We start from the raw sequence: 24,047 nt of genomic DNA on the forward strand, positions 1-24,047 counted from the left end.
TGCTGCTTCTCTCTGCCCATCCCTGTGCCTCGATGTACCGGTCGGCTGAGGAGGCAGCTTCAATCAGTCAGTCGGTGATATTTATTGAGAGCGTGCTGAATGTGGAGTCCTACGCTAATATTTAGGAGAGCACCACAGGAGAAAGAGCCACAATCCCGGTCCTCTAGGAGCTTACCTTCTAATGCAGGAGAAGCACAGACAAATAGTGAAACAAGAAAGACGAGGACAGAGAGAAAACAGAAGGCACTATGAAATAGCTGAATATACAGTGTAGTATGTGAATAACTATACATATGTACGTAATATGGGAATTATATCTAGGGGCTTGAGGTGGGTAAGATTTGCAAATAGGGTTTTGTGAATTAATAGAGGACTTCCTGGAGAAAGGGATACTTTAGAAGGAACTTTTTATGGTATTTGTTAAGCGCCTACTATATACCAGACACTGTACTAAGCGCTGAGGTAGATACAAGGTTGTCAGGTTGGACAGAGACCCTGTCCCACATGGGACTCAGAGTTTTAAGCCCCATTTTATTGATGAGGTAACTGAGGGAGGGAGACAAGAAGTGACTTGCCCCAGGTCACACAGCAGACGAGTGGCGGAGCGGGGATTAAAACCCAAGCCCTTCTGACTCCACTAGGCTACGCTGCATTTTAAAGATGGAGAGAGCTGCACTCTGGTAGATTTGGGAGGAGAGGGAGTTCGAGGTCAGGGAAACAGCACGAGTGAGTTTCAGAGGCCAGAGAGTCGAGAGCTGAGGTGAGCTGGGTGAGCTCGGAAGGAGGGAAGAGGGGAGCTGGGGAGTGCCAGCTGAAAAGAGCAGCTATGGCAAGATGGAGAGAGTGGGGCGAGAGCCTGAAGTCGATCGAGAGAAGCTTGTGCTTTCTGCAAGGGGAGGAGGAAGCCACTGAAGCTCGTTGTGGGCAGGGAATGTGTCTTTATTTTTCTATTGTACGCTGCCAAGCGCTTCGTGCAGTCTTTTGCACACAGGAAGAACTCAATAATAATCATGATGGTATTTGTAAAGTGCTTACTATGTGCCACGCACTGTTCTAAGCGCTGGGGCAGATCAAGGTAATCAGGTTGTCCCGTGTGAGGCTCGCAGTCTTAATTCCCATTTTACAGATGAGGTAACTGAGGCCCAGAGAAGTTAAGTGACTTGCCCCAAGTCACACTGCTGACAAGTGGCGGAGTTGGGCTTAGAACCGTGACCTGTGACTCCCAAGCCACTCTTTCCATAAGTCACGCCTAACTGACTGATTTTGAAGACCAGAGAAGTATGTGCTGAGCAACAGTTCAAAATGGCCCCGACAGCAGCATGTGGCGTACGGTGAAATGGGGAGAGTTTTGAGGGAGGAGGTCGAAGAGAAAGCTGATCCAGTTTTCTAACTGCGGGATGATGAAAGCTTGGGCCACTGGGAGCTCTCGGGGAGACGAGCAGCCTCTATGCTGTTCCAAAAGGAACATTCTCTGGTTTCTTGGAAGTTTTCCAAGACCATCTTCACCTGCGCGGTGGGCTGAGCTACTTGCTCTAACCCCTATCCCGACGGGGTCCTAGGCTACTGAGCTGACCCCGCTCCCGCCCGGCATGCTGAGAATCAGCCTGGCGCAGTGGATAGAGCATGGGCCTGGAAGTCAGAAGATCATGGGTTCTAATCTCAGCTCCACCACTTGTCTGCTGTGTGACCCTGGGTAAGTCACTCCTCTGTGCCTCAGTTACCTCACCTGTAAAATGGGGATTGAGACTGTGAGCCCCACGTGGGACAGGGACTGTGTTCAACCCCATTTGCTTGTATCCAACCCAGTGCTGGCATAAAGTTAGAGTTTAACAAATACCACAATCATTATTTTTATTATTATTACTCTAACCTTGTGCCCACATACCATGCTGAGCTACTTCTCTAATCCTAGACTACCGCTCTAACCCAGTTCCTAAATAATGTGCCGGGCTTACTGCTCTAACCCTGCTCCACATGGCCATGCTGGGCTACTATCCCATATGGTGTGTCTGGTTACTACTCTAACCCTTGTGCCCGCACAGCATGCTGACCTACTTCTCTAATCCGCTCCTGCATGGCATCTGTGGAACTTAATGGTCAAGTTCCTGCATTTGCCACCCACCCTCCGAGTCGTTCCAACTCTAGGCGTGCACGATCGCTTCTGGTTACCAAGGCGAACACTTCACCACCCATCTTCCCTCTGTTCTACGGGTCTTCTGAAAGGAGTAGCTGAAAACAAGATGGAGCTCCTCCTTTAGGGGGGCGGGGTAGGGTTTAATCACCTAGAGAACAAGGCAGGGGCTGGATGGGAAAACCCCACCCCAAAGTGTTATCGCTGCCCGTCCTGATGGATTTATCCTGTATCGTACTCTTTGCTGAAATTAGACGCTGCACCACTGTATATAAAGAAGCTCTGGATTGCTTGGAGTTGAGCTGGCCTTGATTAATAATAATAATAATGTTGGCATTTGTTAAGCGCTTACTATGCGCCGAGCACTGCTCTAAGCGCTGGGGTAGATAGAGCGTAATCAACTATGTGCTGGGTAATGTATTAAGCACTGGAGTAGCTACAAACTAAACAGGTAGGACACAGTCCAAGTCCCATATGAGGTTCACAGTCTTAATCCCCATTTTACAGAGGAGGGAACTGTGGCCCACAGAAGTGATTTGCCCAAGGTCATACAGCAGAAAAATCATAGTGAGGATTAGAACTCAGATCCTTCTGACTTCCAGGCTCAAACTCTATTCATTAGGCCGCATTGCTTCTCACCATCCCTGTTTGTCTCTGTTTCTGTTTCTCACAGAGGCTCCAGGACCTGGTCCATCTGGAACTGCCCCAGGTGAATAATAATAATTTGTTAAGCGCTTACTATGTGCTGAGCACTGTTCTAATAGCAGGGGAAGCTCTGCCTCTCAACTGCCTCTATCTGTTGCCGACTTGTCCATTCCAAGTGCTTAGTACAGTGCTCTGCACATAGTAAGCGCTCAATAAATACTATTGAATGAATGAATAATAATAATAACAATAATAATTACGATATTTAAGCGCTGTGTGCAAGGCACCGTACTAAGCACTTGTCTTATGCCGTCGAGTCGCTTCCGACCCGTCGCGACACCATGGACACATCTCTCCCGGAACGCTCCACTCTCCCCTGCAATCGTTCTGGTAGTGGATCTAGAGAGTTTTCTTGGTAAAAATACGGAAGTGGTTTACCGTTGCTGCCTTCCACGCAGTAAACTCGAGTCTCTGCCCTCGACTCTCCCCTGCTGCTGCTGCCCAGCATGGGTGAGTTTTGATTTATAGCAGATTGCCTTCCACTGGCCAGGCCCCGCCCAAGCTAGGAATGGAATGGAATGGACAGGCCTCTGCTTGACTCTCCCTCCCATAGCCGCGACTGATAGAGGACTGGAAACTCTCCAGCCGCGACCCTCAGAGGGGAGAAGACGCACTGGTAGTAAATTAGCTTGTCTCTGACGTAGTCGCTCGAACACATTGCGGAGTCCATGAAGTTTTTCCTCATCACATCCTAGACTACTACTCTATCCCTGATCCCACATGGCCTACTGGGCTACTTTAAGTCCACTCGCATACGGCGTCCTGAGCTACTGCTCTAATCCTCTTTCTTCATGTCCCGCCAGGCCACGGCACCACTTTAGTGCCCAGCGCTTAGAACGGTGCTTGGCATGTAGTAAGTGCTTAACAAATACCATCATTATTATTATCACTAACCTGACCCCGCTCTCACACAGTGTCCCAAGTTACTGCTCTCAAGCGCTTAGTACAGTGCTCTGACTGTAAGCTCAATAAATACGATTGAATGAATGCTCTGACCATGCTTCTGCTCAGTGTGTCAAGTTATTGCTTTAACCCCTCTCCTGCTCCGTGTGCCAGGTTACTACTCTAACCCCCGCATGGTTTAGTGGGTAGAGCACAGACCTGGGAATCAGAAGGACCTGGGTTCTAATCCCAGCTGTGCCACTTGTCTGCTGTGTGACCTTGTGAAAGTCACTTCGCTTCTCTTGGCCTTAGTAAACTCATCTGTAAAATGGAGATTAAGACTGTGATCCTCAAGTGGGACAGGGACTCTGTCCAACCTGATTAGCTTGTATCTACCCCAGTGCTTAGAACAGTTCTTGACATATAATAAATAAGTGCTTAAAAAATACAACACACACAAAAGAAAAAAATTATTTCCTGCTCAAGGGTGCCAGGTTACTGCTCTGTTACTGCTCTTGCAGTGTGCCAGGTTACCGCTCTGACCACCTTCCTGCCTAGTGTGCCAGGTTACTCCTGTGACTCCGCTCTTGCACACTGCCCAGTCACTGCTCTACCCCCTGTAGCTGTGACTCCTCTGAGCCCTGAGTGTGCTATGAATTTGTGTACATCCCCTCAAGTTCTGCATCGGCTCTCTCATCCTCCCAAGGGACTGGGCCTGCTGTCCCGCAGCCACGGGTACCTCAGGAGAGCCTCGGGGTCACCGTGGCCTAGGGAAATCAGAAGGCAGGCCCCCAGTGACGGGCCTGGGGAAATCCTAGGGTCGGACACCATTGGCTGACCTGGGGAGACCAGTGGGCTGGCCCCCACTGACTGGCCTGGGGAAGTCAGAGGTCCGGCCCCCATTTGCCGGCCTGGGGAAACCAGAGGGTCGGCCCCCATTGGCTGGCCTGAGTTCAAAGGACCCACCCAGCCTGCTGTTGAGTTCCTGTCCCTGCAGCCCTGGGGAGCCGAACCGCCGGAGAGTCCCCAAGCTGTGTCTGCGAAAGTCCGGGGCCTGACAGAGCCATGCGGCCAGGAGAGAAACCCTTAGCAGCATCTGAACACCCGCCGGGGGCTCCACTGCCTCCTGGCTCAGACACCGCTCCCTCGCCCCATCCGCGGATGTGGGGAGACCCCGCTTGCAGGCCTGAGACTTGGAGGGGAACGGGGATCGAGCCGTTCTACTCTCGGGACAGACTGAGGAGCGGGGACGGGCGGCTCTGGGCCCCACCGAGGTTCAGTAAACCATCCTTATCTTGTTCGGCGAAGGCTGTGCCCGTTGGGAATTTCCAGCTACAACCAGGGCCAGGTTGAGGGAGTTGGTGGAAACAAGCACCCCGGGGAAGGGTGGGGGGGGTTCAGAGCCCCCCACAGAAGGCACCTGCAGAGGGCTCATACATTTCCAGCCTCCTGTTGGGCACAACAGCCGCCGACTGGAAAGGGGACACGGTGGGGCAGGAGTGGCAGGCCAAGGCTCTGCTGGACACTGGGAGGGTGACCAGGAGCCTCACCGGGGTGTGGCTTGGCTCCTCATCAGAGGCTTCCCCTCCCCACCTCCACTTCTGCACGCTCCTGCTCAGCTCTTTTGGGTGACACCGGGGAGGTAGGCGCCTAAGGGCAGGGAAGCATATAGTGGCTGCAGAAGGGCCCCGTCCACTCTTTGGGACCCAGCTGGTACGAGGGACGCCGCAAGGCCACAGGGGATAGAGGATCCCGGGCAAATGTCCAGGTGGGCCAATGGAAGAAACAGCCCCTTGGAAGGGGTATCGAGCCTGTCCCACGGCACCTCACACCCTACTTTCCCCACCCGCGATGGCACAGAGGCTGGTCCCCCATCGACCACACCGATGCCCCCAGAAGTGGTCAGCAACACTGAAGCCATTCAGCCTCGAGAGCTGGCCTGCCCGACCGTCAACCCTCATGCCCCAGCCCAGGGCAGCCCCAGGGCAGCCCCCAGGGCAGCCCCAGGCCCCACGCTACGTCCGGTCCCCGGGGTTGTCACTCTCTACCAACAGAGAAAAGCCCTCAATTCCATTTATTCCTTCTTTAGAATGGGAACACGTGGACATCAACCCTCGCCGGTGGGTTTGCACACACACGGAGCCACGCGGGGTTGCACCCATCCTCAGAAAATCCCACCTGTGCTTCCCATATTGGGAATCTCCATATAAGGCCATCCTGCCCAAGAGCGCCCAAGGCTTTGCACCTGCCCAGAGAGATGGTGGAGGGATGTATTAGTATTCCCACAATGAGAGGTCCGTGTGTGTACTCACGTTGGACAGTGTCCAACCCAATATGCTTGTATACACCCCAGCATTTGGTACATTGCCTGGTACATAATAAGCGTTTGACAAATACCGTAATTACTATTATTATTATTACTATTACACATACATGCATATACAGGTGGGAAGGGAGGAGAGAGAGGGAAACAACGGGGTCTAGTGACAAGATAGTACTGGGAGTCAGAGGACCAGGCTTGCATCCTCTGCCACCTGACTAAGGTCACCCAACAGACTATCCTTTAGTCTCCATTTCCCTATTTGTAAAATATCTGTTTAAATCTTTGATTAAATACCTAATCTCCCACCCTCTCAGGCTGTCAACTCCATGGACAACAGAGACCGTGTCTGATCGACTTGTATTGACACCGGCACCTACCGCAAGACAGGTGGACTTGATAAGTGACGAACAGATAACATAATAGTAATAACAGTTATTATTAGCAGCAAGAAGAGAAGGTGCCATTATCCCCCATAGCAGGGGTACAAATACACACACACACACACACACACACACAATCACAGGGTTCTCCATTGCACCTACGGAAAAACACAGAACAGGTAAACAACCATCCATCTTCTGTCATGGGCGGTACCCCTGGGGTGGGGAGCCTAATGGTTAGATCCCAGGACAAGCAGCCTGGGCCTCCTGGGGGACAGTTGGGGGACAGCAGCAGTTACTCGGGGTGGGGTATGTCGGGGGTCTCCCCAGCTGTTGGAGCTCCTTCAGTCATCAGGTCCTTGTACTGCCGCTTGAAGAATCCAAGCTGAGGAGGGACCAGAGGACAGAGGGTCAGGAAGCTGGGGGGCAGAGGAATGGGGGGTGGCACAGAAGGGTCAGGGAGTGGGGACTGGGGAAAGGATGGGGCAGAAGCAGATGGGGGGGCGCGCAGAGAGAGGGTGGGAAGGGTGAATGGGGCCCCACCTTGTACAGGCCAGCAGTGAGGAGGGCCAGCAGCACCAGCCCCCCCACGGAGCTGCCCACGATGAGGGGAGGGTGTTGTAAACCTCGTAACGCTCCACCACGGTCTTCGCCTGGCACTGGAAGGGAAGGTATTCCGTCAGAGGGCGGGAGCACCAGCCCCGATATCAACCGACCCTAAGGTCAGACCTGCCCTTCCATTGACAGGGTTCCTCACCCCTACCCTGCTCTGCCCACCGGCCCCGGACACTCCCGCTCCTCTTGGCCAGACCCCGGGCCTCTCGCTGGCACCTTGGCTCCCCCAAGCCGGCTGCCTCTCCCCTCCTCTTCTCCACATACCTGAGCTGTCAGGAATCCCTCCTGCCCAGGAAACTGAGCGTACCGCCCCGTGTCAAACATCAGCCGGCCGAACTCAGCACCGACAGCCGCTTCTGCTTCGTCTGCCAAAGAGAACGAGAAGGGCCGGAGCCGCCGGGCTTGGGGCGCCCCGGCCGCAGCCCAGGAGGAAGGGAATGCCGGTAGGCTCTGGGGCAAGTGGGTCACTCCCTGGCCCAGGACCGTAGCGCCGGACAGGCGTTGACCTCTCCGGGCCGGCCCGAGTCCCGCCCCACCTACCTGGCCCATCCATTCGAAGCTGAGTTGCCTTGAGGGTGAGGTGAGTTCCTCTCGACTTGGAAGGATGTGATGAGGCAGCGGATAACCCGGCAGACGGCGACCGAGCAGTTCTAGGCGGGTGAAAGGTCAGAGGGACACATTAAGGGTCGTTCCAGCCCTTATCTGGTGGAGCAGATCAATCGGAACCCCGAGGCCAAGTGGAAACTGCGGCTGATGAGGTGGGAAGCGGGGGGCCGAGGAACCCCGCTTCACCTCCCCGAGTAGGGGCTGAAGTTGTGGTCCTGGGCCCATCCTCACCAGGTCGGGGCTCTGTGGAGTAGGCTCGGAAGCCAGGGGGCCGGGGCTTTTCTGTCTCAGTCACACACTGCACTGGGCAGTCCTGGTCGGAGAGAAGAGTCGTCAGTGCAGGGGGACGGGGCCTTAGGGAGAAGGATGGCCAGGGAGGGGCTGTGGAACAGGGCTGAGGAGAAGACCAGCTGGGGAGTTGGGGCTGAGGGAGGGCGTGGCCAGCGGAGCAAAAGTACCTAGGGGGTGATGACCTCAAGTGTGGAGCTGGAAGTATCTAGGGGGTGATCCTCAGCATGGGGAAGGAGATGTTCGGGCTGAGGTATCCGGGAGTTTGACAACCTCCGGCAAGGGGAAGGAAAGTTTCAGGGGCCAGGGGTACTGAAGGGTGAAGACCTCTGAACAGGGGAAGGAAGGTTTCAAGGGCCGAGGGTACTGTGGGGGGATGATTCCGGCATGGTCCACACGGGCAGCCCATCAGCTCCACGGGATCCAGAAGCCACGGTGACGTTGAGGGTCCGGAGACCCAGGTTGTTCACCTGGTCGGGAGAGGCCGCGGCTCATCTTTCCCGCTCCCTTCTCCGGGCCCGGAGTCCCCGACGGCCTCGGCCCTTCTCCTGGCCCCGGGGGTCCTGCCCTACTGCCCCAGCTCTCCCGCCCTGCCCCGTGGGCCCTGCCCGCCTAGGCCCCAGGCCTTTCCCGTGATCCTCCGTTCCCCCCAGTCCTGGGGCCCTGGCCTTTCCGGTGATCCTCCGGTCCCCCACAACCCGGCTCCTCTCCTCCCCCCGGACACGACGCAGCCGCCTCGTCCCTCACGTGGTACTGGTGCTGCAGCACGTGGCCGCTCTTCTCCTCCGAAGCCGAGAAGTCACGTAGCTCGTGGATTGTTCCCCGCTGCGGGAAAAGGGAGGAGGAGTAGGGAGGTAAACACCGAACCCTAGAGGAGCCTAAATTCTCCTTCTCTAGCTTCAGCACCTTACAGATTTTTCTTTTCATTTTGAGTCTTTCATGCTGCCTTAGTTTGTTGGTTTCACTCTCCTGATGTGTCTGCCCCAAATATGTTCTTCGATTGAGAGCGCCTTGAGGACTAACTACCGTATCTGATTCGCACCCGTGTTCTTTCCCAGTACAGTTCTCGACACACACTAAGACCTCAAAAAATAATGTTATTACTCCTACTGCTGCCTCACACCCACAGATTGACGTCAGGCGTTCACCGAGGAGCAGTTCCCCAAATGACTCTGGTGGCATGGCCTACTGGAAAAAGCACAGCTCTGGAGTCAGGAGTCCTGGGTTCTAATCCCTGCTCTGATATTTGTCTGCTATGTGACCTTGGCAAGTCACTTCACTTCTCAGTTAACTCATCTGTGAAATGGGTTAAGACTGTGAGGCCGACGTGGGAAAGGGACTGTGTTGAACCTGATTAGATTGTTTCTGTCCCAGAGCTAAGTACAGTTCCTGGCATGTAGTAAGAACTTAACAAATGCCATTTAAAAAAAAAGAAAGAAAAAAGGTGGCCTGAAGAGGCAAGGGCAACACCTGTTGACGAGAACGTTGACCCCATATTTGACGGGCAGCTGGTCCTGGAAGAAGGCTCTGCTGGTCTTGGGGTGTTGTTGTCACGGGGGAGAGAGAAGAGTGCCTGTTGGGGAGGCACTGGGACAATGTTGGGCAGAGTGAAGGGCGAGGAGGCCACAGCAAAGGGGCAATAGCTGCGGAGCCTGGCTCTGCCCCCAGCAACGCTCACCGTGGCGTTGGCGCTGAGGAGCAGAGTGCTACCGAAGTCGGCCATGGGCGGGACGTCGAAGGTGACCAGGAAGTGGCCTGGTGGGAGGAGAGACAGATGGAGAGGAAGGAGAAGGAGCCGTGGGAGCGGACCGGAGGGCTCGGGGGGGGGGGGGAGGAGGAGGCGGGGAACGGCCGAGACGCAGCTGCGGGAGCGGCACTGCTGACCTCGGCTCCCTCCTGGAAGATGGTGGCTGATACTGCAGCTGCTGCTCCTAGGCCGCGTGACTCGCAGGTGAGACGCGGGCCCGTGGCTGCCGGGGATTCTGGGAGGGCAGAGCAGAGGGGGTGAGCGAGGATCACGGCGAGGCCCCGGCCCAGCGCCCATAGAGCGGTCCGACTCACCTGGAGCACGGAGACCCGGCGGTGGGACAGCCCCGGGTAGGAGAAGGTGACCAAGTCCCGTACGAGTCCTCGCCCTCGTTGCGTACGTCACGGCGACGTTCAGATCCGGGGACGTCCCCACCACCAGGGTCTGCTGGCTGCACGGGAGAGAGGGTGGGTTGGGAGCCCCTCAGCGGGAGATGGGGACCCGGTGCCTAGATTTGGATGGAGCGAGAGGAGGTATGGGGAGAGGAGGGACGAGGCTGGGGCCTCTGGTTTTCTGTGGATGCAAGGGAGCCTGGTTCAGGCCGCTGCCCGGAATGGCCACAGGACCGAGCTGATCGGGCCCGTGCCACGACTGCCTGACTCGAGCAATCTGTTCTCTCCGACGGCTACCGGTAGCCAGGAGGCTGAGTTGAGCCTCATCACCCTCAGTGCCCGCACACGGATATTTCTCCATGGTAATCTGGGATATACAAGTTCAGCAGGCCAGCGGCCCACAGCGGCCTTGCCGCTTTGGTTCCATCACAGCCCGGCCGACCGGAAGAGAGAACCGCCCCCTGGGCTCTGGCTGGGCGACATTCCCACAGGTCCAAGCCAGGCTGCATCCTTGCGGGCAAATGGACGAGAGCGTCACCTGGAGAAGCTGAAGGTGACACTGAGGTCATCATGGCAGATGCTGTCAGTACCGCAGTTCTTCTCGAAAGGGAGCTGTGGGAGGAGGAGAGGAGTCTGAACGCCAGGCCCAAGCGAAGCCTCCTGTCCCACGCTCCGCCCCCACCCCAGGCACCAGGACCCGGACCCCTCCCCAGACTCACAGAGGCGATGAACAGGTCCCGCGAGCCCTCGGCCAGCACGGGCGGAGCTGCCCGACGAGGATGGGCCGGCCCAGTAGCGAGAAGTTGAGGCGTAGGACGATAGGGGTCACCGACTCCTCCACGCACTCCTGGGGGACACTTGGTCTCAGAGATCCTGGGCCTCCCTCCCTGTTGTGGGCCACAGAGCCCAAATACTCTGACTGGACCTTCTCTGCCCCAGCCTCTTCCCTGCTTCTGCCCCGCAGAGCAGCCTGGAAGCCTTCCAGTTAAATTCTGCCCAGACCAAACAAGGCCAATCTTGAGCTCAGCCGGCAGATCTGGACCCAGCGGTCTGAAGTGGGCTTGAGGACCCCTCTGCTTCCCAGACCTGTGTCCCGGGTCTGGCCAGCTGCAATGGGCTGGGAAAGAGCTGCCTTGGGTTTCCTCATGAACAGGGTGGGCAGTGAGACCCTGCACTCTGGGGATGATCACAGACCCCACAGGGCTCCGGACCCCACTGGACCCCACCCCCGCCCCTTCCCTGGAGCCCAGGCTTCCTGCCCTCAGCTTACCGGTAGCAGCAGCTTCACGGCCTCACAGCTCTTCCCCAGTCCTATACTTCGCACTGACCTCAGGGTCCGGTGTTCGTCTGGTCGAAGACAGCACGGGACTCAGGCGTCCGGATCCAGGGCCAGGTCATAGGTCACAGAATTCTGGATGTCACCTGGACCTGGTGAGAACAAAAGTTTAAAGGAATAATAATAATAAAAAGATGGTATTTATTAAGCGCTTACTATGTGCCAACCACTGTTCTAAGCTCTGAGTTAAATACAAGGTAATCAGGTTGTCCCACGTGGGCTCACCGTCTTAATCCCCGTCTTACAGATGAGGTAACTGAGGCATAGATAAGTTAAGGCTTGGCCAAGGTCACACAGCAGACAAGTGGTGAGCCAGATTAGAACCCATGTCCTCTGACTCCCAAACCCGTGATCTTCCACTAAGCCACAGTGCTTCTTGGGAACGAGGTCAGGAATAGCCAGGTTGGGAGCAGGATGGAGAGAAGAGCAGCCTGGTGCTGAATCCCTCCAGACCACGTGGACAGAGGAGGATTCTGGGCCTCGGGCCCAAATCAGAGGCCCGGATGAGCCTGGAAATCCTGGACAGGTCCCAGGCTTCTGAGTTGAGTTCAGAAAGCCCCCGCTCCGGTGGATGAGACTCACCCAGCCGGTCCCGCGAGGTCGCGGGGGAGACAGACTCTCGCCTCCCCGGCTTCCCGGCGGGACCGTCTGCTCTCCACAGTCAAACACGGCCCGCGCCAGCTCCGGGGCACGAATTGCAGGGAAACGTAGACTCTCAGCACCGGCCGGACCTGGATGACAATCGCAGGTTAGGGATCCCACTGGGCGGTGGGGTTCGGTCATGGAACGGGATCCCGGTTTCTCGGAGTCGAAGGACAACCGGCTCACCTGAGTAGCAGCACCCGGCCCTGGGCGCCCACGGCCACGTCCACCAGTCCATCCTGGTGAGGTCCTGCCCCCCGCTCAGGGCCTGTCCGAAGTACCGAGCCCCGGGAAGCTGGAGCCTCCAATCCGCTAGGGGACATAGAGAGAGTGGAGGAGAGAAGATGAGAAAGGGAGGGGAGAAAGGAGGAAAGAACCGAGGGATAGGACAAGAGGACAGAGCCAGAGGCTGGAAGAGTAGAAAGGAGCAAAGAGGCAGGGGACCCCTGGAGTGGCGAGGAGACCCTCCAGCCGAAGCATCGGAGCAGTGGAGGCCGGAGGGACGAGGTTCACCTGGCTGCTAGGTGGGTGATATGGCGGCCCGCGCCGTGAAACAGTAACACTCCCCGTTCTCCTCCTCACCAGGCGCCCCCACCGCCAAGTCGCCAGCCGTCCCCGTCCGTGTCCCCAGCACGGCCAGGCCCCCAAAACGGGCCAGGGGGTGCCCAGGCTGTCCCCGGAGGACGGACTCGCATCGCCAATCCGCCCCCTGCAAACAGAACGCGGCACTCTCTGGACCCTGGGCTTCTCGCGCCCTACTGCCCTCCTCAGCCCCCCACCCAAGCTCCAGAGATCCTGGCCGCCCAAGCCATCATTCATTCATCATTCATCAGTTTGTATTTATTGAGCACTTACTATATGCAGAGCACTCTACTAACCGTTGGAAATACAATACAGCAATAAAGAGACAAGCCTGCCCACAGCAGGCTTACAGTCTGGGGGTGACAGACATCAAAACAATAAACAGCATCAATATAAATAAGTACAATTGTAGATATATACTTATGACACAAGTGCTGTGGTCGCGGGGGGGGGACGGACACAAGAAGAGAGTCAAGGTGACACAGAGGGGGATCTGAGAAAAGGGATTAATCTGGAAGGCCTCTTGGGGAGGTGCATCCAGTAGGACTTTGAAGGGGGAAGAAGCACTCACCCGCAGGGGCATGGGGCAGACCGACACGAGCCCCCCTGAGTTCTGCGTGTAGGATGGGGGCGCCAATGAGACCATCCGTGCCTGTGTCTGTCCACATCCACGAGCAACGTCGCCCCAAAATAGGAGCCAATCTGTGTTGGGATGGAGCCGCTCACAGACATCCCCCTCCAGGGCTGCCCACGCATTGGCCGGGCTGATGTCTGAGCCCCGGAGGTCCGATGTCCCACAGGAATCCCCTACCCAAGAGCGGCGGGACCTGGCATCCACGGATTGAAGTGCCGGGCCGACGCACGGGACAGAAACGGGCTCCGGGAGGCCACCCAGACATGGGAAGATCCCGGATGGGACGGGGAGATCCTCGCTCCACTTATCCCCAGTCTGCTCCCTCGCCATCACTCACCTTGACCCCGTGACCTCGGCCCACTGATTCCAGCTCCGGCGATCTTCCGAGTAACACGACCTTCCCGTGTTGGTACCGGGGAGCCCCAAGGACCAGCCCAATGCCTCTGAGTGGCCACATCCGGAATAACCTGAAGGACGAAGTCGCTGCACTGGTCCTGGCCGGTTGGGACTCCTCCCGTGCACTCCCTCCTCTCAGGAGACTGCGCTTCCTCCCAACCCCCACTCCCCTGGGCAAGTAGCCCAGGTAGCCCAGCCACCTGAGGCTCTCCTCACCCAGATAAGCATCGTTCATGTCCCCTTTCTCTTGGGAGATGTGATGAAGGTGGAATCCCCGATGGAGTACAGGGAAACCCCACCAGACCAGTCGAAGCTCCCACGCTCCCAGCACCGGCCCGTCCTGGGAAAACAGATGTTGGTACGCAGGGGAGAGCCACTGAAGAGCCCCACCCCCACCCGACACTCACAGCCCCCGGGACAGTCTATCTGTCCTGCCCTGACCTCTGTCCTCCCAGGAGAGATCCCGGGCCCCCAACCTCACCCCCAGACCAGGTAGTGTCCCTGCTTCCTCCCACGCTTCCACCTGCCCCGAAGCCTGCCCTAGGAATCCACTCACCGGAGTCAGCAGAGCGCGAAGCCCTCCTGAGACATTTCATGCTGGAAAGAGCTACTGCTCCCCGTCTGGTTCCTGAGGGGAGAAGCACTTTGGGCCGAGGTAGGAATGTGGCCAGCACGCTCATGCGGCAGGAAAGTGGAGGCCAAAGGATGGGAAAATAAGGACCCTGAAATCTGGGTGTGCATTCTGGGAGGTGAGCACAAGCTGGATTGGAAGTGTCAGGTGCTGGAATCAATGGGGCTGGCTCAGGCAGCATAAGACACCTGAGTTTGGGGAGGAAACGGTTTCTTTGGCAGTTGGTCAGTTGGGTGGGGGTCCAGGCTTACCCTCGATGGCAAGATCTTCTCCTGCAGCTGTCTGAATGTTATCCAGGGCCCCAAGTTTAACCTGGAACACGTGGTCTCGGGCGGATCCGAGGCGACTGTCCAGCTCCTTCCGGGCTTCATATTTTTCAAAGCAGCGCCCACCTGTTCGCAGGGCACAGTGGATCAGGGCCCGAGGGGAGGGGAAAGTCCGGAGGGAGAGACTTTTGCCCTTTCAGGAGGATGAGCAGCGGCAGCAGCATGGGCTCTCAGCCGGTCCCCTGGGCCACGAGGACAAGGGCCGGGGGCCTCCTTCTACCTCTCCCGCCTACTAGTACACACACATCACTTCAACTCCTATGAGCCCTTTCTTCAGTTAGGAAGGTGAGAAAGCAGGGGCCTCACGAGGCCTGCCTCAAGACTCAGTGTCAGGACATCCGTTGCTACTACTGAAACTGTGACTGTGGGACTGTGATTTTTAAGAAGCCAGAAAATCTGCTCCTCGAGGCAAAATGTCCTATAAATTATTTATATCTATTACTGTCTGTCTCCCCGTCTAGACTGTAAACTTGTGGTGGGTGGGGAACATGTCTACCACCAAGTACCTACTTAGTACTTCCCCGAGTGCTTAGTATAGTGCTCTGCATACAGTAAGCACTCAATAGATACTTTGAGGATGATGATCCCTCCCACTGAACATATCATTGTCCTTGTCTTTTACTTTGTTTCTGTGTTCTCATTGTTTTACTCTTCCTTTTGTGTCTGTTGATAGTTGTTAAGCGCTTACTATGTGCCGAGCACTGTTCTAAGCACTGGGGTAGATACACGGTAATCACGTTGTCACACGTGAGACTCACAGTCTGAAGCCCCTTATGAAAATCACATCTCCTACCGAAGGCCTTCCCCAGCTAATCCTTCTTTTCCCCTACTCCCTCTGCTTCCTGTCATCCTTGCCCTCGGATTTGCACCCTTTATTCACCCCACCTTCAGCCCTTATTATCCTAATTATTTTGTTAATGAGGTGCCCATCCCTTTGATTCTATTTATCGTGATTATGTTGTCTTGTTTTTGTCCGTCTCCCCCGATTAGACTGTAAGTCCGTCATTGGGCAGGGATGGTCTCTATCTGTTGCCGAATTGTACATTCCAAGAGCTTAGTACAGTGCTCTGCACATAGCAAGCGCTCAATAAGTACTATTGAATGAATGAGTGGTAATAGTAGAAATAGTTCCAATTATTACTAACTACTAATTATTATTACTACTCCCTGACAAGAGATAGTGTCTAGAGCTGGAGAAGGTGTTTGTGCCTGAACCAGAAATTATAATTGAGGGGAACTGACAAAGGAGAAGTGTTTAGACCATATGTGGGGGAAGAGGGAGAAAGAAGCAGGGAGGGAGGAGGAGAACGGTTTCGGGTCCGAGGGTGGGAGTGAGCAGGAAATAAGGAAGAGCAGCCTCTCAGATCTGGGGATGATCTGAGCAGTGAGTGAGGAGGAGAAGACTCTCAGATCCAGGAGGTGGGGATTGGGGGGAACAGGGAGAGAGGAGAAGGTTCTCAGGCCCAGGGTTGGGGTAGGGAGATGGCGGGAGAACAGCAGGGAGGAGGAGCCTTTCGGGTCCAGGGGTGGGAGCGAGAAAGAGAAGGCTCTCAGGTCCGGCTGAATGTGTAGGGGAGCATAGAGGGGAGAGGAGATGGATCTCAGATCCAGATCTTCTAGATTGTAAACTCTTCTGGCAGGGAATATGTCTACCAACTCTTTTTATTGTACTCTCCCAAGTGCTAGTACAGTGCTCTGCACACAGGAATGAGCTAACAATCAATAATACCATTGATTGATCCAAAAGCTGGGGGAGTCAGGAGGAGGAGAAGATTGGCTCTCAGATCGGGGACCGGGGGGAGCAGGGAAAGGCTCTCGGATCCAGGGGTCCCGTACCCGATCGCATAGCGGATGATCCCGCAGGCCTCGGCCAGTGGAATGGCATCCAGAGTATTCCAGGGGATCCTCATATTTCTGCCATCCGGTGATGACGATGAGGATCTTGGTCGGCATCTTTCCGGGCTCCTTGTGCTTGCTGAAGAGCTGCTTCGATGCCAGGCTAAAGACGTGATGAAAGAGATAACGAAGGAAAGTCTCAGCAGATGAATCTCGCTCGCCCGCCCCTCAACCAAACTCGCCTGATCCATAACTGTTTCCATTTTCCCAAGCCTTCTTTCCTATTCCCACCTCGTTCCCTAGAGAGCCTTCACCAATGTTGATCTCCCAGCTAACCCGACCGCATCGGCCACATCACCGTCCTTGCCACTTACCTAGCCTCAGCATGTATGAATATATGTGCATTTCTACTATACATTTGTTAATGGTATTTGTTAAGTGTTTACTATGTGTCAGGCGCTGGGGTACATACAATCAGATCGGACGCAGACCCTCTCCCACATAGGGCTCACAGTCTTAATCCCCATTTTACAGATGAGGTAACTGAGGCAGAAATTAAGCGACTTGCCCAAGGTCACACAGCAGACAAGTGGCAGAGCCAGGATTAGAACTCAGGTCCTCTAACTCTTAGACCCACATTCTTGCCACCAGACCACACTGCCTCAGTTTCACTCCTCCCAACACTTCGAACAAGGCCACGTCCTCCCGCGGTCCTGGAACGCCCTCCCTCCTCACCTCCGCCAAACTGATTCTCTTCCCCTCTTCAAAACCCTACTTAAAACTCACCTCCTCCAAGAGGCCTTCCCAGACTGAGCTCCCCTTCTCCCTCTACTCCCTCTACCACCCCCCCTTCACCTCTCCGCAGCTAAACCCTCTTTTTCCCCTTTCCCTCTGTTCCTCCCCTCTCCCATCCCCTCAGCACTGTACTCGTCCACTCAGCGTATATATTTTCATCACCCTATTTATTTTGTTAATGAAATGTACATCACTTGATTCTATTTAGTTGCCATTGTTTTACGAGATGTTCTTCCCCTCGGACTCTATTTATTGCCATTGTTCTCGTCTGTCCGTTCTGCCCCCGATTAGACCCTAAGCCCGTCAAACGGCAGGGGACTGTCTCTATCTGTTGCCGACTTGTTCATTCCAAGCCGCTTAGCACAGGTGCTCTGCACATAGTAAGTGCTCAATAAATACTATTGAATGAATGAATGAATCCAAACTGAACTGTGACTGATACCCATGCATTGAGACGTAGATGGGGAATCACGAGAGAGGAAACTCCTTGAGGGCAGTAGCTGTTTCGTCATTTACTGCATACTTCACTGTGCCTGATACAGGACTCAGATTACTAACGATGATGATGGGGCAGCAACTGCAGCAGCCTGGCCTACTGGAAAGAGTGCAGGGATGGGAATCAGTAGGACCTCGGTTCTAATTCCAGCTTCGCCACTTTTCTGCTGCGTGATCCTGGGCAAGTCATTTAACTTCCCTGTAACTCAGTTCCCTCATCTGTAAAATGGGGATTGAGAGTGGGAGCCCTGTGTGGGACAGGGATTTGGGTCTAACCTGATTAAACCTTGTATCTACCCTGGAGCTTAGAACAGTGCTTGACACAAAGTAAGTGCTTAACAAATACCATCATCATCGTCATTATTATTATTACTTTTATCTGAAAACGAGTTTAACACTAGGATGGAGAGATGGACGTACTTTACCCCTCAGGTTCCCTGAGACAACTCAAGTCCGTGTCCTCAGCCAACCTCCCCTTGAACGCTAGAAAAATTAAATGAAGCAATCAAGGCCTGTGCCCGCTCAGGGCAGCTCGGAGAGGTGGACTTGTCTGGTTCCTCATTGTCCGGTCTTATCCTTGCCCACCACGATCTGCTCTGGACTCGAAACAGGGCTCTGTTGTCCAGTCCCATACTGACGGGGGTCTCGGGACGGAGAAGGCGGTTTACAGAAAGAAAGGGGATCATAGACCCAGACTGCCACGCGGCAGCGGTACCCAAGGAAGACACGTACACCACTTTCTTGATGCCAGTGGCAGTGTATGTCAGCCCAGTCAGCTGAGAAATCGGAATCAAGAGCACTTCCGGGTTCGGGTTGCGCTTGAATACTTTGAAGGTGAAATGCGTCTGGAAGCTGTCGGAGAATTGCATCAAGGAGAACTGCGGGGAGGGAGGAATGTCAGCGGTCAACCTTGGTCTCTCCCGGCCCAGGGAAAGAGATGTTTCTTCCAGCTTTCCCAGTCTGACCGCTGCCCCACCCCGGCCCTGGAAACCCAACCCCCCACCCCTGGCCCTCACCAGCGTGTTGGTTCCCTGGAATTGGCGCATCACAGCGCGGACAAACTGCTTCATCTGATCGAAGTCTCTCTCGTTAATGCTGCCCGAGCCATCGATGAGGAAAACAATGTCGCTCTCTTGCTTCGGGCAGTCTGCAAAGGAGCGTATGGCGAGGGGTGTCACACAGGGTCACTAAAGTCTTCCCCGCTCCCTAGACATCTTCCCTTGAAAGTACATCCATTATTGTCACCTATAGCTAAATGCATTCCCCCTCTCTCTTCCTCCCTCACAGTCTTCCTCTCAGAACATCAGTGTCTCCTCCCCGAAAAAACACGGCCACCGCCCACCTCATTTCACTGCCTCAGTTCAGGATTCTCCCAAACCTCCAGCTATCCGGCTCCCAAACCCCACTGACACACAAAGTCCTGGGCACCATCAGAAATAACTCCCCCCATACTCCACCCTGCCCTTTTCTCACTTGATCCCCCCTCCCCTAAAATAGGGATCCCCCTAGCCCTGACTCACACAAACCTCCCACCAGAATACCAGTCCCTTGCCCCTCATCCCCCCAGTCCTCTCTGTGCCTTCTCAGCATTTCTCTGTATCTCCGGGAGCTGGGGGATTTTTAGAGCAGAAGCAGAGGCAGAATTGAGACTTCTCCATACCCCTAGCAGTCTCCTCTGACTCAGGGACTCACCCTGCAGGGCCGGTGGGATCCGTCGGGTCAACTGCAGGTTTGAACCCAGCAGGAAGCAGAAACCATTCAGGTGCAAGTTCTCCCCGCAGGCTTGGTGCACCGTGGGACCACAGGCCTGGGAGAGCAGGGAAATGTCCCCAAATCCTCCTGCCTTGCTCACCCACGTCCCCCACCCCATCCCCAGCTTTCTCCAAAATCAACACTACGTCCCTGCTCAAACCAAACTCCCTTTCTGACTCCACCCCAGCCCTGACCCCTAGAGATCCTGTCTTTGGCCCCGCGGCTCACCCCTTTGGGTCCTTACCAGGAGCTGGGAAGGTGTGGTGCCAGCTGCCAAGGTCATGCCCAGAGACATATTCACCGCATCTGAGGGGACTGGAGAGAGACAAGAAATCAGAGTCAATTTTCTACCGAGTTACCAGCCGGGGACCTCTTTCCATTAGGGCCGTGATGGAGAAGTTGGTGTGCCTGATGCTCAGCTGCACTTCATAGATGAATCAAAGTTCTTCAGCCTTTTTTAAAAAAATGGTATTTGTTAAGCGCTTACTATGTGCCAGACACTGTTCTAAGCACTGGGAGAGATACAAACTAATCAGGTTGGACACAGTCCCTGTCCCACATGGGGCTCACAGTCTTAATCCCCAGGAAGAGAAGCAGCGTGGCTCAGTGGAAAGAGCCCGGGCTTGGGAGTCAGAGCTCATGAGTTTGAATCCCAGCTCTGCCACTTGTCAGCTGTGTGACTGTGGGCAAGTCATTTAACTTCTCTTTGCCTCAGTTCCCTCATCTGTGAAATGGGGATGAAGACTGTGAGCCTCACGTGGGACAACTTCATTCCCCTCTATCTCCCCCAGCGCTTGGAACAGTGCTCTGCACTAGTAAACGCTCAACGAATACCAACATTATTAGTATTATTAGCGGATAGAGCGTGGGCCTGAGAGTCAGAAGGACCTGAGTTCTAATCCTGACTCTGCCACTTGTCTGCTGTGGGACCTTGGGCAAGTGACTTAACTTCTCTGTGCCTCTGTTACTTCATCTGTAAAATGGGATAAAGACTGTGAGCTCAGGAAACTTGAGTCTCTGCTCTCAGCTCTCTCCCATGTTGCTGCTGCCCAGGACAGGGGAGTGTTGACTTGTAGCAGATTACCTTCCATTCGCTAGCCTCTGCCCAAGCTAGGAATGGAATGGACAGGCCCATGCTTGACTCTCCCTCCTGTAGTCAAGCCTAGTAGAGTACTGGAAACTCTCCAGGTGCAACCCTGAGAGGGGGGGTTTGGGTTAATAGTTATAAAAACCCAGGCTTTCCTCACAAAGTTGATCATTTTCCAACACTTCTAAGCCGGACTGAAAAAAACCAACATGCAATAATATTTAATCGACCATTAAAATCCAAGACATAATAAACCTGCTAGTTTCCCCTCTATAATGTACTTTTCTCTGTAATATACTTTAAAGATACTTTCACCGCCTCCTTTAAAATTATCATGTCTGCCCTGCCAGTTCAACACTAGAGAGGATATTACTGTTTCTGCCATCTTCCCTTTGGGTGTGTGTGTGTATGTGTGTATTTTAGGGGTGTCTGGGCCTCATGATCAGGAAGCAGTGTGGCTTAGTGGATAGAACCCAGGCCTGGGAGCCACTAGGATCTGGGTTCCAATCTCAGTTACACCACCTGTCCCCTGTATAACACTGGGCAAGTCACAACCTGATTTCTCAATTTCTTCATCTGAAAAATGGGGACCAAATCCTACTCCCTCCAACTCGTGAGTTCCATAAGGGATGGGGACTATGTTCAACCTGATCATCGTGTATTTTCCCCAGTGCTCAGCAGAGTGCTTGGCACATAATGTTTAGAACAAATAACACAATTACTATTGCTCAATAATTTATCTGTTCTCTGAAAGGAGCAGATAACAACCCATTTTAAAGTAAGTACCGTAACTATTATTATTAAGTGTACAGTAACGCAGGGGAGGTCTGATAGGGGAAATATATGGCAGGCTGGAAAGTCCTCTTAGAAGAGATGTGATTTTAGGAAGAAGAGCAGATACTCACTCTGCAGGGGAAGTTGTTTGCATTCCTTGGTGCCAGTGCCAAATTCACACTCATAAAGTTGTCCAGTCTGATTCGAAGATCCTTTCTCCAAGGGAGCTCCCACCACAAGCCTGGAAGGCACATATAGGGTATTGGATGTCCCCCCAAGAGAATTTGTTCAGTAAAAATCTCTCCCGATCAAAGTAGTGGGTGAGGCAGGGGCTCTGAAACAGGAAAGAGTTAGGAAAGAGAAGCAGTGCGGCCCAGTGGAAAGAACCCGAGCTTGGGAGTAAGAGGCCCTGTGTTCTAATCCCAGCTCTGCTGCTTGCCGGCTGTGAGCCACCTTGAGCAAGCTACTTAACTTCTCTGTGCCTCCGTTTTTTCCTCTGTAAAATGGGAATTAACTATCTGTCCTCCCAAACCCTTACGCTGTGGGTCTCATGGGAGATAGGCACTGTGTCTGACGTGATTATTTTGTATTTACCCCAGTGCTTAGTACAGTGCCAAACAAATATCCCTGTTATAATTATTATCATTATGAGAGCTGCTAGGAAGAAGATTTACAGTGCAGCAGGCAGCTGGGAGGTTTTTAGAGAAGAAGAGTCAGAGGGGAGAAGTGGGAAAGGAAGGGGGAGAGAAGGAGGGAGAGTGAAGGAGGAAGGGAAAGAAGGCCGGGGGAGGAGGCTAAAAAGAGAAAAATCCTTGAGACCCCACTTGAAATGTTCCAAAGAACCCAGAAAGCCCCAGTTGGTCTCCCCACCCTGGATTTGTCAAGGTGTCTAAGTCCACAAGTTTTAGGGGATCCCTCAGGAAGAGGAGGAGAATAGAAGAGGCTGAGTGAACCCCAATCCAGATGGAAAAAAAAAACCTCGATTTTAGTCCACTGGATTTAACCAAGAAGAAATTTGCGGGCTCATAAATAGGCCTCAGGTAACTGAGGCACAAAGAAGTTAAGGGATTTGCCCAAGGTCGCACGGCAGATGTAAGGAACAAAGGCTGAGTTCCTTGGTGACGGCAAAGAGGCGAAAGGGAGTGGTGGGATAGCCTAATATTTGTTCTCAGCCAGAGTACTGAATGAAACACTGTTTACTTCGCTCTAGGAGAATTATCAAAGTGGCCGCTTGTCCCTAAGACTTGGAAATCCTTTTCAACCATTCTACAGAGCAAGGGTGGAGGGAAGGGGAGAATGACTATAATCTCGTCCTTTAGACTCTAAAGTTCATTCTGGGGAGGGAACGGGTCCACTAATTCTGTCGTACAGTGCTCTGCACATAGTAAGTGCTCAATAAATACCACTGATTGAATGTGTTGACTCGTGGTTTAGATGAGTCTGATCTTTTCATGGTAAAGTGGGGTTTTGAATGACAAACACCCATATTTTCGCATTGGGAAACTGATGGTTGAACAACACCCCCACAAAAAATCATATTGTGAAATGTGTAGTGGACTGTAAGCAGTTGAGTTTTGACTGCATGAGCAACTGTACGCTCCATAAAGCAACGTGACCTAGCGGAAAGAGCCCGGGCCTGGGAATCGGAGGATCTGGTTTCTAGTCCCGGCTTCTTCATTTGTCTGCTCTGTGACCTTGTGCAAGACAGTTCACTTTTCCGTGTCTCAGTTACTTCATCTCTAAACTGAGGATTAAGATTGGAAGCCCTACAGGACAGGGACTGTGTCTAACCTGATAATCTTCTCTCTACTTGGTAAAGTGCCTGGCACGTAGTAAGCATTTAACAGATACCATTAAAATGCAAATATTTCAAAAAAGCCTGAAAAATAAAATGGTGAGGACAGGTAAGTATAAATCGGACAAGTCATTCTCTTAGTTTTATATTTTCAGTTGTGGGGGATAGAACATTTATTCTGCTCTACCAATACGTCCTCCCCTCCACCGCCATCTCTGTCCTTCATAGTAGGAAAGGAGGAGAGAGGAAGGAAGGGGAATTCTTAGGGATTCAGCCTTGTCACAGACTCGAATTCAGAACTGGAAGAAATATTTAGGCACAGCCAACGGGCCTGGAGAAAACACAGTGATAACCACAACCTTCTCTCCAGTCACCGAGGGTCCCCGCTCCCAGCAGGCTCCAGACACACCAGACCAGGAATAAAAACTGCTCCCACGTTCTCTAGGATTTTTCCACCATCTCTCAGACACTGAGCCTATTTTGTGTATTTATTTGTGGGTGGGGGCTTTGGTATTCGTTAAGCATTTACTAGAGCCAGCCACTCTACTAAGCGCTGGAGTAAATACACAATAATCAGTTTGGACACAGTCCATGTCCCACAAAGGGCTCACAGTCTTAACCTCCATTTTACAGATGAGGGAACTGAGACACAGAGAAGTGAAGTGAGTCACACAAGATCACACAGCAGACAAGCAGTGGAGCCATTATCAGAATATTTATTTACACTGATGCCTGTTTACTTGTTTTGATGTGTATAGATCTATAATTCTATTTATTTATATCGATGTCTGTTTACTTGTTTTGATGTCCGTCTTCCCCCTTCTAGACCGTAAACCCAGTGTGGCTAGGGGTTGTCTCTATTGCTGAATTCTACTTTCCAAGCGCTTAGTACAGTGC

General features: G+C 53.6%; 2 protein-coding genes, 1 long non-coding RNA gene and 1 other non-coding gene across 5 annotated transcripts in view; all 4 read right to left on the reverse strand.

Annotated features, from left to right (window-relative positions):
* Window positions 1-24,047, reverse strand: part of LOC100085462 (integrin alpha-M) — a 53,755-nt gene that overhangs the window by 20,307 nt on the left and 9,401 nt on the right. Inside the window, exons 3-7 of one of the 2 annotated variants that reach the window (XM_039910710.1) lie at window positions 21,487-21,596; window positions 19,739-19,809; window positions 19,435-19,549; window positions 18,759-18,889; window positions 18,475-18,620 (exon numbers count right to left, since the gene is read on the reverse strand). In XM_039910710.1, the coding sequence (XP_039766644.1) occupies window positions 18,475-18,620; window positions 18,759-18,889; window positions 19,435-19,549; window positions 19,739-19,809; window positions 21,487-21,596 (573 nt within the window). The remainder of the gene's footprint in view (window positions 1-18,474; window positions 18,621-18,758; window positions 18,890-19,434; window positions 19,550-19,738; window positions 19,810-21,486; window positions 21,597-24,047) is intronic. The other variant, XM_039910708.1, reaches the window with a different exon arrangement.
* On the reverse strand, window positions 6,459-8,022 carry LOC100084666 (integrin alpha-X-like). The gene is made up of 5 exons (XM_029057724.2): window positions 7,874-8,022; window positions 7,577-7,686; window positions 7,301-7,401; window positions 6,965-7,074; window positions 6,459-6,806 (listed from the first exon to the last, which is right to left on the reverse strand). The coding sequence occupies exons 2-5, from the start codon at window positions 7,587-7,589 to the stop codon at window positions 6,773-6,775; spliced, it is 258 nt and encodes an 85-aa protein (XP_028913557.1). The 5' UTR covers window positions 7,590-7,686; window positions 7,874-8,022; the 3' UTR covers window positions 6,459-6,772.
* On the reverse strand, window positions 10,032-11,454 carry LOC114809042. Its single transcript, XR_003756806.1, has 4 exons — window positions 11,340-11,454; window positions 10,789-10,916; window positions 10,608-10,681; window positions 10,032-10,128 (listed from the first exon to the last, which is right to left on the reverse strand). It is a non-coding gene; the product is annotated as an uncharacterized LOC114809042 (long non-coding RNA).
* On the reverse strand, window positions 20,563-20,700 carry LOC114809380. Its single transcript, XR_003757167.1, has one exon. It is a non-coding gene; the product is annotated as a small nucleolar RNA SNORA7 (small nucleolar RNA).

This window comes from Ornithorhynchus anatinus, chromosome 2 (genome assembly GCF_004115215.2).
Source record: "Ornithorhynchus anatinus isolate Pmale09 chromosome 2, mOrnAna1.pri.v4, whole genome shotgun sequence".
In the NCBI taxonomy this organism is placed as follows: domain Eukaryota; kingdom Metazoa; phylum Chordata; class Mammalia; order Monotremata; family Ornithorhynchidae; genus Ornithorhynchus; species Ornithorhynchus anatinus.